Source organism: Balearica regulorum, chromosome 22 (genome assembly GCF_011004875.1).
Source record: "Balearica regulorum gibbericeps isolate bBalReg1 chromosome 22, bBalReg1.pri, whole genome shotgun sequence".
Lineage (NCBI taxonomy): Eukaryota > Metazoa > Chordata > Aves > Gruiformes > Gruidae > Balearica > Balearica regulorum.
Genome location: NC_046205.1, coordinates 5,161,915 through 5,185,874, shown reverse-complemented (window position 1 = coordinate 5,185,874; position 23,960 = coordinate 5,161,915). Strand labels below are relative to the sequence as shown.

The window sequence follows — 23,960 nt, the reverse complement described above, 5'->3', positions numbered from 1 at the left end:
CAGATGCCACAGTTTCACAAATGCATACAAGTATCTGTTAACTAAAACAAGTCTTGTATTTAGGTTAATGCTCTTCTGTACTAACTCAAGTCATTATTCATGGCAATATGAAAACCAGCTTGCAAATAGTTCAATCCCTATTTTTATTCTTTCTCCTACGCTCCCAAATCCCCAGTGCTGAAATCCACTGTTAATAATCAACGATAAGAAGACATTTCTCTTCAGAACTGGGATTCAGATACCTATGTTAAAGAATTACAAAACATAAGCTTCCACACATGCCTTTTCTCTCCAAGAAGTTCCTGCGTAATCTTAATACAGCTTTTTTAAAAAATCAAGTAAACAAGAGGCACAGCTGAGATTGTAAAAAAAAGAGTTGAATTTGGCTCAGTATCCATAGGGATCACTTTTCCGTCCGATAGTTTGCAAAGGGTTATTTCTTGGCTAGCCATTTTTCTTTTGCTGGAAGATGCTGAGGTTTCAGCAAAGTTTCTGCAGAGTATGCAACAGTATTCAGCATTTGCTCCGCTAATGAGTTAAATCACTGCAGCTCTCCGATGACTTGAAGATTATGGGTGTAGGAAAAGGGAATGCTCAGAGAGGGGAACTTTCAGCAGTCACCACTAAACTGCGGTTAAAACAGACACCAATGACTCTATTCAGCTCCCAAACCTCAGACAGTTTCCATTTTCTCAATAACAAAGCATTTTTGTGGAATGAGGTAACAGCCTCCATCTGCCAGGTCTAACTCTCCACTAAGATTTCTCAAGAGCGTTTGCTGAACGGGAGTCCCTCAGGCCTGGGAAACAAAGGCACAAAGCTGCAGTGGGACAGACGGGGAGAGGAGCCTCTTTGGGACAGTCACACAAATTCTCCTGGGAGTTTGTATGAAAAGTAGCCTCAAGTGAGCTCCAACTGGTGCACAGCTGGAGAGCGCAAAAGCCTGAGGAAAGAGCGAGGCTTTTCACCAAGGGTGGACTGGGACAGGCAGGAGGGAGCAGAAGACAAATGAGTGCCACACGTTCAGCAGTCCATCACAAAAATGTCAGGAGTACAAGAGCAGTGTGATTTAGACGTGAACACAGGTCCGTGAGCACAGGTCGCAAGATGCACAGTGCCAGTGGGAACACAGACACCCTGCTCCCCAGAGGCACAGCTCATGGGACCGGCCACTCAAGCTGGGATATCCCCTTCCACACCTAAACGCTGTGTATCTGAGCCAGAGCAGTTACAGCCTCAGAACAGAGGTTGGGAGGGGTTTTGGTTTTGCTCTCGCCCTGTTTTTGCATTTGGCAGCCTGTATCTTGGCCTCTCAATTCCAGGGTTGCTGAGCACCTAACCATTCTTTTGAATTCAGGCAAAGTCAGCTCAGTTCCTCTGAAAAGCAGACGTTCATTTAGACTCAGATGAAGATTCTGCCGCCTGTCGGGACCCCCACACCCGACTCTCGCCTCCCTCTGTAAGCAGCCACTTGTTAGCAAGCTCCCTTGCAATTCTGAGACTCTCGGCTCCAGGTTCAACACATGCCTGCCCTACCAAAGGATGAGTGAAAGAGAACACCATAACCCCAGGCTCACTGATGCAAATAAAGGTAAAAACCTTGGAACAGCATGGAGAGATGAGGCCAGCTGGAAAGAGCTTGGAGGAAAAGGTGGCTACACAGCACATAACATCAGGAAAGGATCTTCATGGTGTATGCAAGTCTTCTGATCTATTTTTTGTCCCTGCATATATAAATCTTTAAAAAGCAACGCAGGAAGTTCTCCAGGACACCGCGGCAGCTGGTGCAAATGGATGACCTGCGACTCAGGCAGGTCAGAACGTACAGGATCCAACTTAGCTACTACTTTGGTAAATACTGCTGCCAAGCGCAGTTACTCACACCATTTGGAGCCCTCGTTCTGCCTGGGTGGCAGAAGACAGTTGAGTATAAATGTTAAGAATCACAATTCAGAGGGACTAGAAAACATTTCTAGAAAATCCATTCCGATTGCATTATTTTAGTCTGGTACATCAGGTTTTATATTTACAAGGACAGCAGCAAAGATTCCCAAACAGAAACCGCCCCAAAGCCATTTTGCGCAAATTTAATTGGAGCTTGCAACCTCCAGATCTACTGCAGTGCAAAGGAAGAATCAATGAGGATAGAAATGTAAGTGTAGATAGTCCCATTTAACATTCACCAGAGCATCAGCTTTATACTCTTCTGCTATTCTGTCACAAAACAAATGCAAATAAATTTAAACCCTGGTGCTATTTAGTCCTAGGGAGATGCTGAAATCTGTGCGCTCGTATATAGTCATATGCACTAACAAGCAACAAACTCATAAAAACTCATGGAGCAACTGGAACTCAACTCACCTGCAACCCAAATTGAGCAATGTGCTAATTAGGAGAGAAATTTCACTTCCAAAGATGCCAATTCTCTAACCATCAATATTTATTTCTGCACATCGGACACAGCCTCCCAGACATGCACTGATGCAAACCAAGGAGGAACTTTTTAAATTCAGAAGATATGGGGTATACTCCCACCACTGCTGCTAATTTCCTGAATGGCCTCATACAACTTCCTTCCCACCTCTACATCTCCTTCTGCCATCTAAAGCAAAAGCAATTTTTCAGTTGTTTTGCTGAAGGCCTTTGCTCTCCTGTAGCACTTTCTCGTGAAGTTTTGAAAACATTAATATTGACCTCCTCGCTCGCTAGTTTAATACCACATACCCAGCTGGATACCTGGAGAACGCAGCTGGCAAGTGGCATACCTTCTTTCCCAGCCAGGACAAAACATTTCCCAAGCCGGTTTTCTTCCTGTGAAGAATGCTGCTGTCAAATCTCAAAAATCCACGCTGCTAATACTAGCCTCAGTGCAAGGTCAGCCAAAGAGGACTTCCATCAGAGATGAGCTCTGCTAGAGAAGGCTCCCTGGAGGTTATAAGAATAGTACAGTCAAGCCCAGATGGCAACAACGTGCAGAGCACATTTCCAGCAAACACAGTGACTGAGCAGAGGACTATGCAAACTAAGTCCACCCTGATTTCTGCCATCTGCTCGCTAAACGCTGAAGTCCAGGCTGAGGCCTTTGGGAAAGGTCAGGATAGTCTTACAGGCTCTCAAGATATTGCTTTTGTTTTCACTATTTACTTCTCAATTCCTTTGTTAAAAAGATACTAATCTCTCTGTAAGGCAGTTATTTGGAGCCAAGGATTTTGATATTATTGCAAAACATATGCTTAAAAGAGACTGGAAATGATGTTGGCAGTGTTACAGAGGGGAGCGAAGCGCAGCTTTGGGTCAAAACAAAAAAAAAAAAAAAAATCTAAGCTAGTAAGCAATTCCCATGTGACAGTTTAGGAGAGCCAGCAAAAGCTTCTTCTAGAAAGAAAATAATACTGTGAGAACGCAGCTAACAAGAGCTGGCTCTTGGAAAAATAAAACGGCCAGTAATGAGCCAGAGTATTGCCAACAGCACATATCCAAGGGAATCTTTCTGGGAAACCGACCCAAGCCATTACGCTGGAAAGCCCTGAGGGACTAGGGACCTTGAGGCTAAAAGCTGGCAAATTGCTTCATCAGTTAAGGTTGGTCCCAATGTTTTCTACTGCGTAAGAATAATTTGTTTTAGCCTACAGGTCTCTACAGAGCAACGGGTAAATTCAGGCTGCTTCCTCTGGGAAGGGAAACGGAGTGCTCGGCAAAGCCCTGCCCAGCGGGACATTTTTAGGTTTCCCACCATCGCTGACATCCCTTCGGCCCAACACCCAGCCCAGCGCGCTCAGGCCGTCGGCTTTGCTTTCCTCCCTGCGCAGCCCTGGTGCTCCTCGGTGCTGCCATGGCGCAGCAGGCACAGCGCACCGATTACCTGGTGGCAAAATCATCTGAGCTATGTCGGCCAGCACTCCACCAGCAAGTAGTTGCCACAAATATGTGATGACTGTGCCTCCACAAAAGCAACTTCTGGAGAGTCATTCACCCCAAACGGACACAGTTAGAGCAATTATTCCGATGTATCTTGTTTTCCAGACGGATAAGGAGGAGACTTTGCTCTATCTCTCCATTTCAGAGAGATTAGTTAATACACCAGGAAATAGGTACACGGATTTAGAGTGATAAAGGCAAGGCTTTTGTTTGCAATCTTCCATTTCCAGTCCAGCTACTCACAGTTACAGGAGCGTACAGAGAACACAGAAGACAATAAATGTGATCCCTAGCTGTGCTTCTGTGCTGGCAGAGAAAAATCTGCATTGGCAGGGGATGGTGAGGTGCCGTCTAATGACTTTCCTCCTCTTCCAACTCCTTTTCTGATTCATATTGCCATCTTCCTTGCAATCGACATGTTCAGGCAGCACTGGAAGTATTTCCGCATCATACTTCAATAGCAGCAAGATCTCCGCATCTGGAAAGGGTATTTCTCAGGAAAGTCACACCACAGGTGGCTCAGAGGCGTCTTTCCCGAGAAAGGAAGATAAGCACTCTCTCTCCTCTCATTTCATCAGTAAGACTTCCTGGCTGCAGGAGAGCAAAGATTGCCCAGGAGCAGAGAAAACATATGCTACATCTGTGCCCAGGCCCCAGCTAATGTGAACAATGTGGGCAGAGTATTTGGTTACCTCATTTCCAGGTGTGCTGTCAGCATGAGCCATGACTGGCTTGGGATGAAAGAGGAAAAACTGTTCCTAGATCTGGACTTGTCTGCATTGTTTATGGTAATTATTGCCCAGCAGCCTTTAATCCTTTCATGCCATATCACACACTCACCCTCAGTTTCTCTGTAACCTTTTGATCACCACTTGCCATTCCACTACAGAAGAGGCTGGAGGACAGAGTGCAAGATGGCCCTGTCCTACCATAGCCAAAGGCATAGCATCCCGGGTGTCAGGAAGAAGAAAGCAAAGAAAGCCACGGCAGAAGGACTTTGGCAGGTCAGTCATCCTCAGACACACAGTTACTACGTATGCTAGCAACATTCAAGCACTTAAAACAGTTGTATATCCAAACTATTATAGTACCTCTCCAGCTATTCACATAACACGGTATTCAGCAGCACTGCACCACAGGAATACAGGGACAGTCCAACCCCTATCACTCCACAGCGGCTTCACACACAGAAAGATTTTGGTCTTCTCCCAATCTGATTCTTTCCTTTACCATAAGTTTAGGCATTCCTGATAGCCACATAGATGTCTCGCCTCCTTACAACCCCCCACAGACTACTGATCTCAATGTTATCTTACAGCAATGGCCTTCACAGGCTGTGTACTGAGTAAATGAAAAAGTAAAAAGTCAATTGAAAATGCAGTTATTGCCAACAAGGAAATGGACAGTGGGGAAATACAGGAAAGTATTCCAAAGCTGCGCAGACTGCCATGGCGCTTCCAGCTCTCCAGTGAGGAAGCGCTCGCCACTAGGAAGTTTGCGCACTATACCTTGCAAGGCAGGCGCTAGATCCTTAGCCGCCTAACAGATCCCTTTCTTACTCACAGGATACACATACATTCCCCATCGCAATAGAAAGGAAGTTATACTTTGTCCGTACCACCTCTTTTTCAGGGAACTGAGCTTCAAAACTAAAGCAGAAAAGATGCAAGCAAAACTCACACATCTTTGTGCTACAGCACGCCTGTTTAGTCCACAACAGCTAGTCTGTATCTGTTATCTCTACATTTTTTATTAGCTTATGTTTACTTTGGCTGGACATCCAAGCAGTCATTTAAACAGGGTGAGAGAGGAAAATCTTGGACTCTCAACAATGGCCAAGCAGTTTAATCTGCCACTGGGGACAATGACTTGGCTCCTATTGGTGCGTAGTACTGGCAGGGTCAAGTGTAACATGTGCTGAAGGAAGCACTAGGGAAGCAGATCCGCAGCCATTCCAACAACACTGAGCATTTCCTTGAGCTATTCAGAGGTCCCTTTCCCCCTCGTGTGAGGGGAAAACAGCTCCAGCTGTCCGGTCACCTGCACTGGCTTCTCCACTCACTGGATTTATGACACTGGAGGCCGCTAACAGCTCCAGGTTAGACACAGCACATTCCTCTGGCTTACAGCTCAGATGTTCAAAACTAAGTTAGGAAGCAGTTAAGATTATGTCCTTGGCATCAGCCACCAGCACGGTGCTGGAAGACAATTTATATTCCTGAACAGAACTGGCACCGGGCAGTTGGGCATAAACATCAACAAACTTTTGTCCAGCAATGACACCAGTCAGAAGGGTCTAGAGTTAATATTTATCCACGGTGCTGATTTAAGAATTTATTATTTTTTTTAATTTGAGAAGTTCAAAATACATAAAAGAACTCCGCAACTGGTAAGCCTAGGACAATCTACAGTAATATAATCAGAGGCAAATAAAACGTGATATGAGTTAATGTTAACAGTCAGATGACCACAGGCCAAATAAAGCCAAAGTGAGACTGCACAAAGAACAAGCACATAAATTTCAGGATTTTTATTCCACTGCTATTTGGATTCTGTGTTAACACATTTCTGAATAACTCTTGATTAACTATGAACTTAGCCCTAATGGACATGTCTTTCTCATTCCTCCCAGAGTAACATTATCCTCTCAGTGGGCTCCTGTTGAGTAAGGGCAGAATCATTTGTTAAAACTGTTTCTCCATTTAGCAAATATCAACAGACACAAAGTGAGTCATTCAGCACAGGCAATTCTGCTAGGATGAAATACAGGAAGGTGGAAGCCATGTGGCATTCTTCAATTTCCCCTTTCCTTTCACAATCAGACCCTTGATATTTTCTTCAACAGGAAAACTGACACTCCCCCTCCCCGTAAACTGCTGACAATTGTATTTTACACCTGGCAAAACCAGTGCAAAAAGGAAGGAAGAGAAGAAACAAAGACCAAGGACTTTCTCAGCAACTACATCTCGGCAGAACAGAGTATTTTTCTTTCCAACTGGAGCTAAAGACCCACCGCTTCTTAATGGCCAAAGTCTAGTAACTACGTATCACCCTTCATGGTGATGTGGGTGATACCACCCTTCATGGGAAATGCCGCTCCTCTGGGTTGAACGACTGCAGGATGGAGAACGCTGCAGCAGCTTCCCAGAGAGCAGAGCTGTCAAGTCTGGCTGTGGGACCCACGTCCCATTGAAACCAACAAAGCGCCTGCAGCTGAACCCCTTTGCTCCCAGACTCTCGGCTCTCCTACTTGAATGTCCTATCCTTTAAAAGCGATCCTACACTCTTGGTAGTAATCTGAAGACTAAATAATACTGGTAAAGTTTCTCTGCCCCCTAACAACTGGTCTTTTCCCTCTCCTAGATGCAGCTAGTATCTATCGTTATAGCTGTCCTTTTTGTTTATAAAACAGAGTAAAACATTTGTTTTCATGACATCACCAGGCAAAACATTGTCAAGTTCTCTCTGAATTTTTCCCACTTTGGCCATCAAAATTGCGCCTATTTCAGCAGAAATAGTCAAAGTCCCCTAAGGAACGAGGTGTAGCAGCTTGCACTCTGGAGTCGGATGCTGAGCAAAACTGCGAATGTCTTTCACACCACCTTCTTGCCAGACTGAGCTGGGTGCTCCATGGTGGGCACAGGCAATCCCAGAACAGCAGATGTTCAGTATTCAGTATCCCTGGTCAACACCAGAGGAGAAATGGTTTCCTTACTTGAGCAATTACAAGAAATTATGAAGCTGTTTGTCAAGAAGTTTGGCTTTTTTTCAGACCAGCCAGCCAACCAATCCCAAGTCTTCCATAAACACCTTCTTTGCCTATGGAAACTTTTTCGCACGAAAGGTGAGGCAGAGGCAAAAAGGTTTACACTCACGTCTCTCTCCCAAGGCTACTGATGCAATTAGGGCTCTTCAAGCATGACCTCATGCAAGCTAAAGACAGCAAAAATCCCACAGACGTGAACGAGGACCCCAACGGGCCACCATGAAAATCTTATGTATCAATGCTGTGATTACTATGAAAGTCCTTTTCCAGGGAGAGGGGGTGGGAATCACTTGAGCGCTAAGAGTAATCAATTTATTCCATTTTCCTGCTGGCATTTCTAAAAACAGCAGGCCACGGAACAGCATCAGCTCAGCCACAATTAGGAACACAGTTGAAAGCATCTTACCTCATAGAGCAAGCAATAGAGCGAGCGAATCCTGGCTGTGAACAGAACCAAGTGCTTCCGAAGTTGGTGCACTGGGAATTTCAGTAACCGGCCCGCAGAGAAGTTTTTCCTGGCTCCATCAGTTAAAGTTCACCTCTGTCTTAAAGTTGCTAGGGCCAAAGCCCAAAAGAACATCACTGAGCTCATACCCCTCAGAAATGCATTGGCCAGCGAACACTGGCTGTAGCCACACAAGGCTGGTGCTCTACGGAAAAAAAAAAAAGCATGTGCGATCAGGGCAATCGCAGTGACGTGGGCCAGAAGGGAGACTCCTGCCTTTCTTCCCCATGATGATCTGGGAGAGCTGAGCCACCCAGCTGTGTCCTCGGACAGCACGGCTATTTCAGAGTCGGCTCTAAAACAAACTGCAGTGTAAACAGGAAGCCGAGCTGACAGCAGACGTGCTGCAGATGGCTAAAAAGCCTGCAGAGGGAATGGCACTGACCTACCGTCCTCCCAAAGACAAGGAACCTGCCTGATCTTCAGCACACTAGTCACCGCTGAGCTCTTCGGATGCTATTCTGCCTATTCTGCAGGCAGGGGAGATGCACAGATTTCCCCCCAAGAGGCACCTCAGAAACATCCAACATGGAGAGACGGTGGTGCTCTGGAAGCTGAGACCACGGAACTGTTCACAGGACTTCCTGCTAGGGAATTCTGGTTATTTCCAAACACCACCCTGCCTTCGGTGTGTCCTCACCACTCCCTGTGTACAGGTTTAAGGAGTTCTTATTCCAAAACATACTTTTCACTGGAGAGCATCCACTATAATTAGTGCCCACGACTAACTATATTGCCTGTATTTTTGTCTCCTGTGCTATGCCACCAGTTTTAAAAGTCTACAAAATTACCGCCCTAGCTAGGTAAGGATTAAACGAATGCTCACAACTCTGTGCCTCTACGGAGTAGCCAGCAAGAGAACCATACTGTCTCCATCCTAGGAAAAGGAAAGAAAAGGGCATAAAAATAAGACAGCAGAAGTGTCAGACTTCCTGCTGTCCTGCTGACGGCCTGCCTATCAGGAAGTTAAATCACATTTTGACAAATGTGGACAAAGCAAATTAGAGACATGAGGCAGCTTCGACACTTTTGTGAACACCAGGAAAATATTACTCACGCCAAAGGCAGATATTTAAATATGACAGATTCCTAAGGAACCATCCAAGAAAACGCTTCTCAAAAATTAATAGTAAAGGAATATTTGACAATCACACATTCATAGCACCTAGAAGAGCTACACATTTGTAATGCTTGGTAGAGGAGTATAAAAGTAAAAGAAACCTCCCCGCACTCTTCCCTAGCTGCTGCCACCAGGATACTGCGTCCATCACACCTTCGGCCTGGCCTAGGGCAGCCCTCCCTGTGCTCCCATGATAGGTTTTCCACCTTGGAAAGTTTTCTTTATGATTTTCAAAAACTGGGAAACAGTGAATGTATTAAATTCAAAGCTAAGTATAGAGACCTCAGTATCAAAGCGTGTGCTGTGAAGATAAGTAACCGCCATCATATGCCATACATCTGAGCTTTGAGTCAGCGGAGAGTAATTCCTACTAACACGCTTCACCCAGGCTAACTATAAAGTATATCCAGCATTTCCATGACAAAGTGATTAACGTAACCACAAGTACAAAATACTGACGAAACTGAAAACAAAAAAGTAAAACATTACCTGTAAGAAAACATAACAATCTGAAACACAACTGTGCTGAGTAAAAAAACATTTTGAAAAGATGCTGAGCTGAGATTCAAACTGTGACTTTTGAGTCTTTGTTTAACACCCTACCCACACACACACACACACACACACAAAAAAAAAAAGCAAGGCTTTGAGTAGTCTTTCCCCATACCCACCCTGGGATTCTCTGGAAACATAGCAACCATTTAGGACGTGTTGAAAATTTCTCTATACTATGTTTGAGCATTTGGTTTAAGTTTACTTCCGAGTTTATTGGTTGGGTAAAGTTTCAGAGCTTTCTTAATAAAATACAGCTTAAGCACTGCAACTTTACGGTCTGGGAAAGACACACGGCTGAAAGACTTTTTTTTTTTTTCCTTCTTTTAGAAAACGGTGCGAGCCTTGCTTCCTAGAACCAACCGGAGCGGAGCTCTCCGAGCGAGCTACATCCCGGGTAACGACAAAGTAAACCCAGCCGGGATCCCGCGGGGATGCCCCGTCCCGGGAGAGCGCCGGGAACACCCGCCGCGGAGGCACTTTCCCTTCCAGCCCGCTGCGCCCCGGTGCAACCCCCGCCCCGACCCGCCCGGGGCTGCGGGGGCCAAAGCGGGCTGCAGAGGCGGCTCCCGCCACCGGCCCGGGCTCCGGCCACCGGCCGCAGCGCTCCCGCCCCGGCTCCCGCCGCCGCTGACCCACCTGGTCGGCGTCCCGGGGCCGCGCCCCCCGCTCGCTGCTCGCCCCGGCGATGGGCAGGCTCGGCTCGGCTCGGCACTGCTCCCCAGCCCCACAGCGCGGCACGGAGACCGGCCCCGCCCGGCCCGGGGCGGGGCGGAGGGGCGGCGGGCTCGGCCGTCCCGGTGCCCGCCCCGCACAAGCACTCGCTCCCAGAGCCCGGAGGGGGTTACGTGCGTCCGGGCAGCGGGGCCGCCTGTCCCCGACCCCCGCGGGATGCTCCCCGTGAAGCAACGAGGAGCGGCGGAACCGTTCCCCCTCTCCCGGCAGCCGGCGCTAAGCCCTTCGCCTCGCCGTTCGGTTCCGAGCGCCCGTCCCAGAGCCCGGCTGCCGCAGAACCCCCCGCCTCGCCGCGGGCCCCGCTTCCCCGCTACTCAGCTCGGCGAGGCGCCGGGCCGTGCGTGGGACGGGGGGGAAGCGGCGGTGGCGGCTCCGGGGAGAACCGGCGGGCTGCGGGCTCTGCCGTGTCTGAACGGGCAGTGGAGAAACACGCCGGCTCCGGCCCTAAAGCCCCAGTTTCGGCTCCTGGCGCTGGACACTAGGCAGCCCCGCGGAGCTGGCCCCGCCGCCGCCCCGGTGCCGGTGCCGGCCCGCCGCAGCCCGTCCCCTGCCCTGCGGCTCCCCCTCCTGGAAACGCCGGGTCCGTCGCGGCGCTGCTCTTCCCCCACGCAGCCCTGGGGTCGCAATAAGCCCCACGGCTGGAACACGCGTGGAGCTCGGGGGGGGGGGGGGCGAGGGGGGCGCCTGGCCGCCGCCCCTCCGCACCGGTGACCGAGGCTGCGGTTCAGAGCCCGCCCTGAGCGCCCCGGGGGGGCGCGGACAAGCCCCGCACAGGGCGAGCGAGAGCCCACGAGTCCCCAGGGGCGGCGGGATCCTCTCCAGGATTCAAGCCGCCCGCAACCACGGGCCTCTGCCCTCCAGCCGCCCCTCCTGCCTGGGCCCGACGGCGGGACCGGCTCTCCCGAGCTGGTTCGGCCGCTGAACAGCAACAGCCCGCGGCTGGGGCACGGCCGAGAAGGGCCGCAGGGCCCCGCGCTCCGGCCGGACCCTCAGGACCGTGCACCGGCAGAGACGCCGCAGCCCTGGGGGAGGTGGGGGTCGGTTCAGCCTCCCACTACCGCGGCTTAACGGGGCTGCGCTCGGCCTGGCCTGGCCTGGCCTCCCCTCCCGCCGCGGCTTAACGGGGCTGCGGGGCTCAGCCGGGCAGGAGGAGCGGTCGGGCCCCGCCGTCACCATGGAGACGGCGCCACCGCCCGGCGAGCCTCGCGCGCGACCTCTGCCCCCGAGGTCCCGCCCCTTCCGGCCTGGCGTTTCCCAGCGCGGCGGCGGTACCGGGCCGGGCGGCAGCACGCGGGGCGAGAGGCCTGAGCCGGGCGAGCGGAGACCGCCGTTATGTCGGCCGCTTTCAGGAAAGCCGCCAAGTCAGGGCAGCGCCCGCACCGCGAGCGGGCACAGGTCAGTACGCTGGGCCGGGCCGCCGTCCGCCTCGGTCGGGCCTTTCCGGGCCGGGCCCCGCCACAGGTCACCGATCGCGGCGGCCGCCCATGCTGTTCCCTGCCTTTCCTCCTAGCCCGCCGCCCGGAAGAAGCTGGGCTTGCTGGAGAAGAAGAAGGACTACAGGCTCCGAGCCGCGTGAGTCCGTGCCCGCGATGGGGGGGCCGGCGGCCGGGGGGGGCGGTGGTGGCCCCGGGCTGGACGCGAGGGGCGGCCCCGGGTTTCACGGGGCTCTAGAGCGTTACCCGCCGGTCGGAGCGGCTTCTGCACCGCAGTGTCCCGGCCTGCAGAGGCGGTGTGAGGAGGCAAGCGTTCTGGGTGGCACAAAAAGGGGCATCCGGGCGATCCCATCTAGCAGGCGCTTCCACAGAAACGAGGGCAAGGTGCAGCCAGCTAAACATCCCTGGGGCTGAGCCAGAGCGAAGGGGAACGTGGAGGGCGAAGGCCTCACAAAGTCGTTATTACTGTGATTAATAACAAAACCTGTAAGCATTATCTTCCATTTGTAATGCCTGATTCTGTAAAGATCTAGGAGTGCTGAGCAGCTCAGTAAGCTTTGCAGAATGGGTGAACGTGTTTCCATTGCTCCTCTGACGCTTTCTGTTGGACGCTCTTTGTTTCCAGTTGTGTTAAAGAACGAACTGTAAAGCTGAAGTTTGTTGGTGCCTGGCTCAGTATGCGGAGCCTTGGCTGCTGCTCAAAGTTCCGAGCATCGTTTTGAAGGACTCCGCATCTCATCAGGGAGCGTGAATGCGGAGAAACTGCTGAACATCTTCTGTTTGGTTTTTATTTTGTTGGTTTTTTTCCCAGTGACTATCACAAGAAACAGAATGCCCTCAGAGCACTTCAAAAGAAAGCTCTGGACAAGAATCCTGATGAGTTCTACTTTAAAATGATACGTGCAGAGCTCCAGGTAAGAATCTAGATTCTCTTCAAGCAGGGTTACACTCTCTTGTTCTGGGGAACATCTTTTTTCCTACCTTTTTTTAAATTTCTTTATGAATTAGTAAATAAATTAGCAGACTTTGGTGCCTGTGGAAGGCTTTGAAGAAAATGAGGGGCAGAGGATAGAAAGGTGGTTCTGCTTTTATTTTTGGGATCCGTAGTACATGATAACTGAAATGGTGTCTGTAAGTGCCGTGTTCCGTCTGGTTTTAGGATGGAGTTCATATAATAAAGCAGCCAAAGGATGAAGTGACCCCCGAACAGGTGAAATTGATGAGGACACAGGATATTAAATATGTGGAAATGAAGAGAGTGGCAGAAGCCAAGGTAATACTTCACTTCTTTAGCGTTTTCCTGTTTGCTCAGAATTATTCTTTTTATTGTATTTTTTTGTTGTTGGCTATGGTGTTTATGATTACTGAAATCTGATTTGCGTAATACTGGAGATGATAAATGGAAATGTTATTGGAGCTCTGTATATAAAACCTAAAGGCGTACTGAAAAATAAAAACTGTACTATGTATTATTATAAAACATGGCAATTTCTTATGTAAATTTCAGACATTAAATGTGTACTCTTGCTTCTCATATTTATAAAGACTTGAGGAATGTTGTTACTGAAGTGGATTGTTTGAATATGGTAGGCAGGCAATCAACAGAAATACGATCCACTTCTGAAAATGACATAAGCATAGACTAGATATATTTTCAAAGATTAAAAAGTGAGAGTTCAGATGCTTGAGAAACAAACAGGAATTCCTTCAGGGGGACCGTATTTACCTTGTTAGGTATGTTTGGCAAAACAGATTAACTTTTCTTGCCCGCAGAAAATCGAGAGGCTGAAGTCTGAGCTCCATCTGCTGGATGCAGAGGGGAAGAATCCCAACAAGCACATGTTCTTTTTTGATACCAAAAAAGAAGGTAAGATTTAAATAGGCTTTATCAGAAAACTTGTCCTGTGATGTTTTATTGTAGGCTCTTTAAAATAGTATGGTGCTTTCGTGATGCTGTTATCATAAAAAAGGATAATTTTTTTTCAGGAGTAATAATTCACATGCTCTAGAAATCTCTCTTGATTGCTAGATAAGACCACAGTTCTGCAGGAGCTTGTTGCTGGGGCTTCCACCGATGACTGTACTTAAGCCACATGTTTGGAAGGTTTGCTGAGCATTAGTCCAAGAAGTCTGGCCTTGTGAGTTTATTGCTAAATTTCTTTCTATTTATAGTTCAGGAGTTTGATATTGCAACTCATCTGGACACTGTTCCAGAGCTCGTAGATAGAGTGTACAACCGACCAACCATTGCAACGCTGCAGAAAGAGACGCTGAAAGGAGCTACTGATCCTGCCCATTTAAAGGTACTGCCACTGTTTGTATTATAGTTTTATTAATGCTTTATGTCTTTTGTATAATAAACACTTAAAGAGGAGTCGTTGGACCATTGTGGAGGAGAACAAAGTTGTTCTGCTGTCTTAGAATTTTTATCGGTGACACAAGGCTGTAGTGGATGTCACTTAATTGCCAAGTGCCTGGAGCCTATAGTCAAATCTTCTCCTGGACCGACATGGAGAACTTGGAGAGTTGTATCCCAGTCCACTGTGGACTATAAATCAAGAGTTACGATGTATAGGTCAGAAAGGAATGATATAGATTTAATTAGGCAGTTTCCTTGGCAAAATTGATATATTTCTTCTCTGTTACACGGCATACACCTATAGGACTATCTTTTCATTAGATTGCTGCAGTTCTAAGTGTGATTTTTGTAGCATACAATGTTAAGTCTCCCCTCACACCTCCCCAGAAACTCTTGCACCCCTGAATAGGTATGTGAAGAAGCTTATTCCAACATAGATGTAACTGTTGTTGGGTTTCTGATCTCATATTTCAGTTAGGCTCAGAGCCTGAAGTAGCTTGAGATTCAGAGTTTGTCTCCCTCCTTTTTCTTCTTAAAGACATTTAAGCTATATTCTCACTTCCTGGCTTTCCTTATTTAAAGCGTTTCATGATCCTTCAGGATTAATTGCTTATGCAATCACCTTTGATTCTGATGTTTTAATATCACAGCACTTCTGTACTGGAAGTAGCCACACTCGGCTTTAACGCTGTAAATACCACTTAATTGGTTTAGATATATTGAGCAGTCCTATAAGCTTGAGTTGGTATGCGTAAGGTAAAATAAAATTGTCTAAAATTGCCGATTGGTAAATTTGTAACCTGTTGTTTTCTGAATCAGATGTCAGATAACAAACAGCCTGTGGTCCCTTTCTTCTTGCCAGCTCTCAGTTTCACTTGTCAGTAAAGCAGTTGGACAAGTTGTAGACTGACAAGTTTTCTCGTCTGAATGTCTGAGTCATATTTTAAGCATGTTGGGATCTGTTCTTCTTAATTTAATTACTTAAATCACACCTGGAGTAATACCATTTTTGTGCTGGGAAAGCCATCCACTGTTGGTACGTAAACGTGACCAAACAAGTTGCATTTTGGGAGGCCTCTGCAATTTCTAAGCACTTCAGGAATTGGTCTCTGGTCCTTTTTTTTTTTTTCTTTTCTTTGTTTTTTTTCTTTCCCTCTGGATAAACTGAGTTTTTATTGGGGAACGAAATGTTATCTTGCACTCAACACTGAAATTCAGAGGATTTAGAGAAATGAAATTCCTGCCACTTACTGAACAAGGTTACACAACATCTGAACTAGGTTAGAAGAGGTTTGGGGTTTTTATGTTTGGATTTAGGAGATTAAAAAAAGCACAAATAATGAAGTCCTAACTAGAAAACCTCTAGTATGAGAATCAAGATGTTAAAACAGTTCTCTGGAATCTAGCCACAGAATTGAAGGAGCATTCTCTAATGGGATTATGATTGAAAAGTGTAAAAACGCTTGTGAGGTCCAGGTGCCTCAGAATAGGTCAGTTATAGACCACAGTATCATCTTCCTCTCTCTCTCTCTCTCTCTCTCAAAAATGCTCTTTTTTTTTTTTTTTTTCCAGAAATTAGCCCAGCAAAGGAAGAATCAATATGACCTCCTGAAGCAGCGCATTGAAAGAGAAAAGGCCATGTTTGTTATTGCACAGAAAATCCAGACACGTAAAGATCTTTTGGTGAGGGATTTAGTTCTGGTTCTTTGAATCTGTTTTGTTAAGGTCATTAGGTCTAGTTTTCTATGTATGCATTTCTTCACTCTGATTTTATATTGACACTTCCAGATAACTCCTAAAAATAAGTAATACGCCTGTAGTGTGGAAAAAGCGAGGAGATGAAGAATTCCAGTTGTGCCAAGGCTAGTAAATGATATCTGCTAGTCCCACTCTTACTGTGTGGGAAAGGACAAAGGCTCAACATTGAAATGGTGCTCTCAAGTCTTTTCTAAAACACTGTTGCCACCTCTCAAACACTAAATTAATAATTTCAAGTAGCAGAGGTGAGGAACCATTTCTGTAGGTTACAAGAAGATCTTAAGAATCCCAATGACAAAAAAAAAATTGTCTCAATGAAACTTGCCATTCACTGATGCTTGTGAACAAAATAGATTGTGCCTGACAACGTAAAGGCAGAAAGAGCAGGCAGAAATATAATTCTCACCTAAACAGGGGAAAGTGACCATTTTTCACTAATGCCTTGTCAGTCCCAGACAGGGACTTTCTTATTTATATGAGGGTGGGGTGGGTTTTTTTTCTTCTTACATGCTAGCAAATTTTTTTTCTTGTTTTTCCAGGACAAAGCCCATAAAGTAAAGGTGAAGAAAGAGACAACAAATGGTCCAGCAATTTACAAATTCAAATTTCAGCGGAAACGTTAGCCATTCCATTAAGTAATTGTTACCTTATGGGTTCTCCTTATGAAGAAGGACTGACTGATAGACTGTATCAGGTTGTTTTTCACTGCAGCCTAGCACTTTGTTAAGACAAATTACTGTAGGCCTGTGGTAGCCATAAATATATTGTATCTAATTAATTGATTAATAAATCGGAGAGTTTGTTCTCTTGGTATTTACAGTGGGAAGCCACAAGAGGTGCCTGAACATCCCAGGAATATGCACTATAAACAATCCTTGAAAGGGTCAAAATTAAGAGCCTGGGAGATGGGTTGCACACAGTGCGCGGACAAAAGGCGTTCCAGGATCGTTACGTTCAACTTTAAAACGAGTTGAAAGGCATTGCTAAGGGCGCATTGCTAAACTCAGGCGCCATCTTAGCCAGACTATTCTGGAATGGTGCTAGCAGAGGGGAATTGTTTCTTCCACTGTACGGCAAGGAAGAAAAACTCAACCTTTATGAATAGTTCCCGTAGCTGTTTGCGCTTCCTCAGTCTTCTCCTGTACAACGGGGTAGTGCCCGTGCCACGCTGCATTTCCAGCGTTGTCTCCCAGGTCTGAACAGAGGCGATACTGAAATTCGTGTTGTAGAGGGAGAGAGAATGCCGAAGCCACCTGTGGGCAGAAGTTTGTCCTCTTTGTTTACATTATGCTTGTTGCAACGCTGGTAGTTGGAAGGGGGTTGGAAGCGAGAGCAGTGAACACACATCCTTGGGTGTCCTGGAGCAGTTCGGGCAAGTTGCAAGGGCCTGGGCGTAAACATTCCTTTTCTTATCTCTCTCACTTGTACTACGTCTGCCAATAATAAGCACATGCCCATGCACGATGGTGAAAAAAGATGCTCTTCTCAAGCTCTTCCTACTTCAGGAGTTTTCCTCGCTTCTCTTGGATGAGACGTGACTTTACGTGCTAAAATGGAGCTTCTGCCATTGCAAAATTCCCAAGTTAGCAACAACTGCAGGGTGAATTTTTTTTCTGGGAAGGATGAAGGGAGGCACTTTGCTCTTAAAAGCAGTTAAGATCCTCTCATGCGGAATGTGAGGTTTTGCGATTTCACCGTTAACGGCACGATAGAAACCGTCCAGCACCCGACGGCCAGGAGGGAAAATGAATCACGCCGCGCGGGAGACACTTCCTCCCTTTCCTCCCTCACGGGAAACACTCGCACGGCTGACGATTGCAACGCCTTTTCCTTCCACGGTTACTTCCCCGCCGCTGGCAGAAGCGGCAAGAAGCCGATTGGGAGACCCCACACACACCCCCGGGTCACCGGGAGGCGCCGGGCCGGCAGGGGGCAGCAGCGCCGCGCGGCGGGAGCGGGGCCGGAGCGGGGGCTGCTGCGGGAGCCGGTTACCCCCGGCCCGGCCCCCGGTTACACCTCGGCCCGGCCCCCCGGTTACCCCCGGCCCGGCCGGCCCCCCGGTTCCCCCTCGGCCCGGCCGGCCCCCCGGTTCCCCCTCGGCCCGGCCGGCCCCCCGGTTCCCCCTTGTGCGTCCCGGTTATCCCGGGAAAAGCGTTCGGACCGCCGCGGCAGGCGCGTTCGTGTGAGCCAGCTCTGCTCTCCGCTGCTGCTGCGGGCTGGAAACTTGACTGTAAGTCCTGCGGTGCCCCGTGGAGGTGTCAAACTCCGCGTTCCCGCAGCTAAGGGATAACGAAGGAGCATCCAGTTCTCGGGATTTTACGGTCTCTGGTCTTGGAGACTACAGAGCCATTTCCAGGAGAGCAGGCTTCGCTTCTTTCCTGATTGTTTTGACTAGAATCCGAAGACTTTATAAGCATAATTCAATGCTTTTGAAAGCTTAAGTTGGCAATATTTAGAGAAATACAAAAAAGCAAGAGGAATGAAAAGCAAGATAAAGAAAACTGTCGAGTTCACCTATGTTTTTGGGGACCTTTTAGTTGTTTTTAAAACATACGTCACAGTCCCCACTACACTGCCTGGGTGTCTTTGAAGTGAAATCTCTTTTAGATTGACATTTAAATGGGTAAATATTTTATCCTTATCCCTGGTTAATTTTACCTGCATCGAGAGAGTTACTGAAAAGGATGGGAAAGAAAAACAGCAATTCCACTGGAAGACACCAAAGGAATTACTGTCTGGCAGGAGCTGAAAAGTAACAACCTGAACAAGAACAGCTAATTAGCCCGATGCTCGAAATGCCTGGTGTGCCTCCGACCCCATTGGTAGATCGAGTGTTGCAATGGGCCCAAATGACCTAATCCCTGGAAGAGAGCCATCCCTTCTCAGTAAAGGAGCGAGATATTATGGGATGCAGTAGGTAGCTGCGAGGCTTTGAGCGGTCAGTGCTCTCACCATGGAAAATTATAGGTTGAGTGCCATACCGTTTATTCTCCTGATGGTAGTTCTCATCCGTCCACCGGCATGAGGGAGCTGCAAGCTCCCAGCGAAGACACGAGCTTCGTGTTCGCTGTACAGGATACGAGGAGCAAAAGCGGTGCCTGTTCCAAGTTACTTTTCCCCGGGAAACTGTGAAGGTCTTAACAAAGGAAAACCGGAGCGCTGTTACGTCTGTGGTGTTGCATCGAGCGGACTTCTTGCTGGACCCTGACCACAGAAGCCTCAGTACAAATCCAGTCAGCTGTGGACTGCTTTATCATTCTGTGGCCACAAGAGACTGACAGGAGGTGCCAGCTCCTGTGCACAAGCACATTTCTCTTAGTCCTGCCTGCAACGTTCAAGGATTTGGTGGGTGCTGATCACTGAACTTCCACCTTAGCAGATAGGGCTGACCCACACCTACGGCCCTGCAGAGATCCCAATGGCTACCAGAAAAAAAATTGCACCATCTCAAAAGAGCAAAGCCAAACAAAGGTCTTTTATCTGACCAACATCCACTGTTGCATTCCACAGTATTCCTGTGGCTCAGTGTCTGGAGAAACATTCAGGCAGTTAATACCGAAAATGCCATCATAGGTTAAACACCACCTTTTGGTGCCAAGACCCGGCTCCCTGCAGCACAGATGAATGGGAAATGGGCTGGCTGCTGGAAGAAAGAATCCGTTTTGATTTTCCTTGGCAGACAAGCCTATGCATTTTTGAGAGCATGGGGAGCAAAAATGGTGCCCAGGTTCTGTTTGCCCACTTCTCAGAAAGATTCCCCAGTCCTATTTCACATCTTGAAAGAAACTGGACAGGAGCTACCTAAAAACAGCTTCCCACATCCAACATCATACTCCAAAATAATTAAAGATTTGAGGCAATAAACAAGGACAAGGAGGGTTTTATGGAGAGCATTGGACTCCCCCTCAGATTCACAATTAACCCTTAATAGGGAAGTTAGCCACTATATGAATAAGCACCCATCTGTGTACACTTGCACAAATCCTTGTTAATGCTAACTCCACATTTATCACACACCAAAAAAAAAAAAAAAGGCAAAATTTGTGGGTGCAATCACAGAACGACTTCAGGCTGCCACAGGCAAAAAGCCAATATATCAGGGAGGCAATACTGGAAGCAGCTTACAGGACTGTCATGAGACTTCATCTGGAACACCGTATGCAGCTCACCAAGATTCAGGAAAGATTAGTTCACAATGGGACGGATGAAAGAGCATCTAAGATGCAGAAAGGAATTGAGAGTGTCTTACAAACAGGACTAGCTCTTGGCTCCTTTGGCCTAGCAAGATAAAGGCTGTACCAGTGTCTACAAAAGCTTACGGAGAGCAAACAGCATGAAAATACTTATGGGAGAGAACAGTGCTGGCACAGACACAACTGTGTATAAACTGCCCAGGAAAAAAATTGGGCTGGAAATCGTGTTTTCCAGGATGTGCTGGAAAAGCCTCTCTAAGAGATACTTAAGAACGAACATAATTTGTTATTAGGGTAATTGGACATGGATGCCACTGTGCAGCATCGGATGGAACCCTTCAGTTCATCTGCCAGACCTTGCTCTTGGTTTGACTCCCAGGACTCTTACCTTAGTTTCCTCATCCCAAAGCACTGAAATGTTTCTGCAAGGGTCTGGGAAGAGTCAATACCCGATAACTGAACAAAACACCCAGCCCACTCAACCGCAGTGCAAGATTTGAAGCGAGACATTGGTGGGATCTGCCATCCTCTAGCTGGGCCCTCATGGGGAGGGACGGAGAGAAACAGCCCACAGCTATTTTCTGCTTGTGATAATTATAGTATCAAAGGCTGAACCAACAGGTTCTTTAGCAAGGAGATTCCCTGCAGCTTGCAAGATACACATATCAAAATACCCCACGGATTCACAGCTCAGGTTTCAGGTGACTCAGAATAATATTGTGCCATATAACAATTTCATGTAATTCCTTGTTCAAGCTGAAGAACTCAATTGATAATGACTGTCTATAAAAGTTAATAGCAGGCTACATTAAAACACTTGCAGGATTATCTCTAGGCAACCGCAACAATATATTACTAGCAGGAAAACCATCACCAGCCCTTAGGCTTCATGGGTGGTTTCCTGTAGGCCCCATTTTCTGAGCCTGAACCAGACTGGAGACCAGCGCAATGGGATCTCTCGGCCCGTCCCTGGGGACGGTGACAAAGCCAGCAGCCTACATGCCGGGGGAGGCTCCGGACCCGCCGTGGGCAGCAACTGCCGGCTTTGCAGCAGCCGAAGGGACACTCAAAACCCCAGAGCCCTCCTCACTGTTTTCTTTCAGCAGAGGGGAGCAGGGAGGTTTTGATCCCAGCCATCCCATAAGTGCTGTGCCACACGTTGTGCATCCGCTCATCGTGAGCCCGGCAGTCGAACAGCCCAGACTCCCAGCAGCTCTTGCCCACCATCTGGGTGCTGCCATCCCGGGTTGTCAGCAGGACGGTGGTCCAGGCGTGGGATCGCAGGCGTCTCCAGCCGGCAGGACTGGCTGCCCTGGCTCTGGCTGTCACTAAGACCTGCTGTCCTTACAGCGAGGTTCAGCTGAGGTGACTTGCCCAAGGGCACCAAGGAGAAAAGGGTGGTGGAGTTCCCCCACTCAAGCCCAAGCAGCTTCACAGCAGGGAGTTGAAAGAGCAGGATGTAAATCAGGAATGACTAATTGCTGCTCAACACGGCTGCCCTAAACCTCTCTTCTCTATGGGCTCCTTGGCTGCCCAGACCTTTCCCCACCTGGCACAGGGGCTGCTAACAGCCAGGTACAGCCTGGGCACAGGGTATCATCCCCACTCCTGCTGCCACACGCCTGGACACAGCCTCCCCTTTCCCTCCAAACAGGATGTTCCTGCCCAAATTCAATTACAGAGGGTTGCAAATAAATAAAAACCTGCTGGTGCCTCTGCTGGGAAGAGCCAGGCACCAGAGCAGACCAAGTGCTGTGCAAGGTGAAAGCAGCAAATATTTGCTTTGCCATCTCTACAGTTATATACCCAAAGCTTTTAGTGCCTTGAGAGAACCAAGGTGAGCAACGTTGCTTTGAGCAGGTAGAAGCCCATTATTTAGTGAGAACATATTCCCAGGATGTCCCTGGCTTGGCAGACCTGAAGACTGAAATAGTAAGTTAGTGCATATCATCATTTACTGAAGCACAAGCCCTGATGCACCTTTCTAGGGAAGCTCTAATTTATTATGCATTGTCATTAGCTGCAGCAGGCAGCAGGGCCTTCATTAGAGCTAGAGTTAAGGTCTGTTTTGGCTGCCTCATCAGCATCAGTGAACTGCGTCCCTGCGAGGTTTGATACAATTTAATTAACCTAATTAAAAGCTCTGATTGCAGAGATGATTGGGGTAGAGCCAGCAGCAACTGCATATTTATAATGAGCTGGAAGGTGTGGGACTGGAGCCAAATGATATGCATCTCTAATGAGCTGGTGCTATTGAAGTGTGGATTTGGAACACTAACATTTATTTTTGGCAACAATGGCCAGTTTATCTTCATGATAGAAACGATCACAGCTTGATTGTACATAGCAGGGAGCTCAGCGCTGTGCTCCCTGGGCTTCTCCAGCTCAGTGGCAGCCCCACACAAGCACCCCACAGCCTGGCTGCTCCCCACTGCTCCCCCCCCCAACACACCACCACCACCTCCACACACAGGCAGACACAGCACACACCAACACCCACACCCCTGTACCTCTCACACACGTACCTGCAAGACACAGCACACAGAGTGTGCAAACCCAAACCATGTGCTCATAGTCCCAGCTTAGCCTGGTGGAAGATGCCAGCAGCTTTCTCTTCCCTGGCCACCTCCTCCTCCAGCCCTCCCACACCACCTCTGCCCTCTCCCGACCCTCCTGCCCCACAGCCAGGCTGAGCTCCCAGGACAAGGAACTCACCTCTGTTAACTCCTCCAGGCATCAAATACCCCACGCTCTAATCCTCTGTTGAGCACAGTGCACCAGCACCCAAGGAACAAAAAGCAGCCTGAAGTGGAGACCCATCTGCCTGCACCCCAGGAGGGGCTTTAAGGCTTCTGCTGCTCTGGCTGATTGGGCTGGCCAGAGGCTGGGTCAGCACCAGCACCTGCGCCTGGTCCACCCACCACAGCAAGAACCTTTTCTCCTCCTGTTTAAAGACAGAGAGGCCGTCAGCCCCTTGCGGCTCTGTGCTCTGCAGGGGTGCTGTGTCAGCACGTGGGGGCTCCTGGCAGCCCAGCTCAGGAAACCCTTGTTTCTGGGCTGCTGCAGCTCTGCTTGACAGAGGAGATGGCAGTGACCTTCCTCTCTCCATGTTGAAAGGCTACAAACTCTACTCAGACCCAAGGCAAGATGTGCCACCAGCTCCAATCCCCCAGGACCCACAGGGATGTCCTGGCACAGGGCCCTGAGCTGCGCCCACGCCAGCTCTGCTGTGGCTGGCAATCGCAGCTCTGCTGCTGGGGGGCTGCGGGCAGGGTACAGCCCTCTGTGTGCCCACCGCAGCTGCCTGGCTTTGGGACGGTGGGTGCAGGGTGCGGGCAGCGCTGGCGGGGCTGCATCCTTCCCTGGGAGCCGTCGCTGCCAGGCTGCTTGTCTTTGCTGGGCAGAGGGGACTGCTCGCCATTAACCGTCCTGACCCGACTTGTTGCCCCCTGTGATGAGGATGAGTGTCCTGGAGCACTGAGTGAGGCAGCAGCATGGGTTGGGGGGGGGGGGCTGCTCCCCCGCACCACGGTTGGGTGCCCCCAGCCTTTCCTCTCGGTGCAGGGTCAGGGTGCTGGGGGAAGTCGGGGTCCGGCGTGCCCAGCGGCAGCAGCGGGATGT

General features: G+C 48.7%; 2 protein-coding genes across 6 annotated transcripts in view; one reads left to right on the top strand and one right to left on the bottom strand.

The window, feature by feature from the left end:
• Positions 1 to 10,656, bottom strand: part of FHL3 (four and a half LIM domains 3) — a 29,719-nt gene extending 19,063 nt beyond the window's left edge. For 2 of the 5 annotated variants that reach the window (XM_075773940.1, XM_075773942.1), the window contains exon 1: positions 10,501 to 10,601. The gene's annotated coding sequence lies outside the window, so the exon portion shown is untranslated. Of the gene's footprint in view, positions 1 to 8,090; positions 8,291 to 10,500 lie in introns of those variants that run through there. The other 3 variants (XM_075773938.1, XM_075773939.1, XM_075773941.1) reach the window with 3 other exon arrangements.
• A 1,184-nt stretch (positions 10,657 to 11,840) lies between these two features.
• On the top strand, positions 11,841 to 16,965 carry UTP11 (UTP11 small subunit processome component). Its single transcript, XM_075773943.1, has 8 exons — positions 11,841 to 11,991; positions 12,107 to 12,168; positions 12,841 to 12,943; positions 13,189 to 13,302; positions 13,803 to 13,896; positions 14,202 to 14,332; positions 15,961 to 16,071; positions 16,686 to 16,965. Exons 1-8 carry the CDS (start codon positions 11,929 to 11,931, stop codon positions 16,767 to 16,769), a joined length of 762 nt encoding a protein of 253 aa, XP_075630058.1. The 5' UTR covers positions 11,841 to 11,928; the 3' UTR covers positions 16,770 to 16,965.
• Positions 16,966 to 23,960: the final 6,995 nt, after the last annotated feature.

Excerpts from the sequence above, each read along its gene's own strand:
- UTP11 (XM_075773943.1), top strand. The coding sequence starts at position 11,929 with ATGTCGGCCGCTTTCAGGAAAGCCGCCAAGTCAGGGCAGCGCCCGCAC. Across the intron at positions 11,992-12,106 it reads CGCACCGCGAGCGGGCACAG|CCCGCCGCCCGGAAGAAGCT; the intron begins GTCAGTACGCTG and ends CTTTCCTCCTAG. Across the intron at positions 12,169-12,840 it reads GACTACAGGCTCCGAGCCGC|TGACTATCACAAGAAACAGA; the intron begins GTGAGTCCGTGC and ends TTTTTTTCCCAG.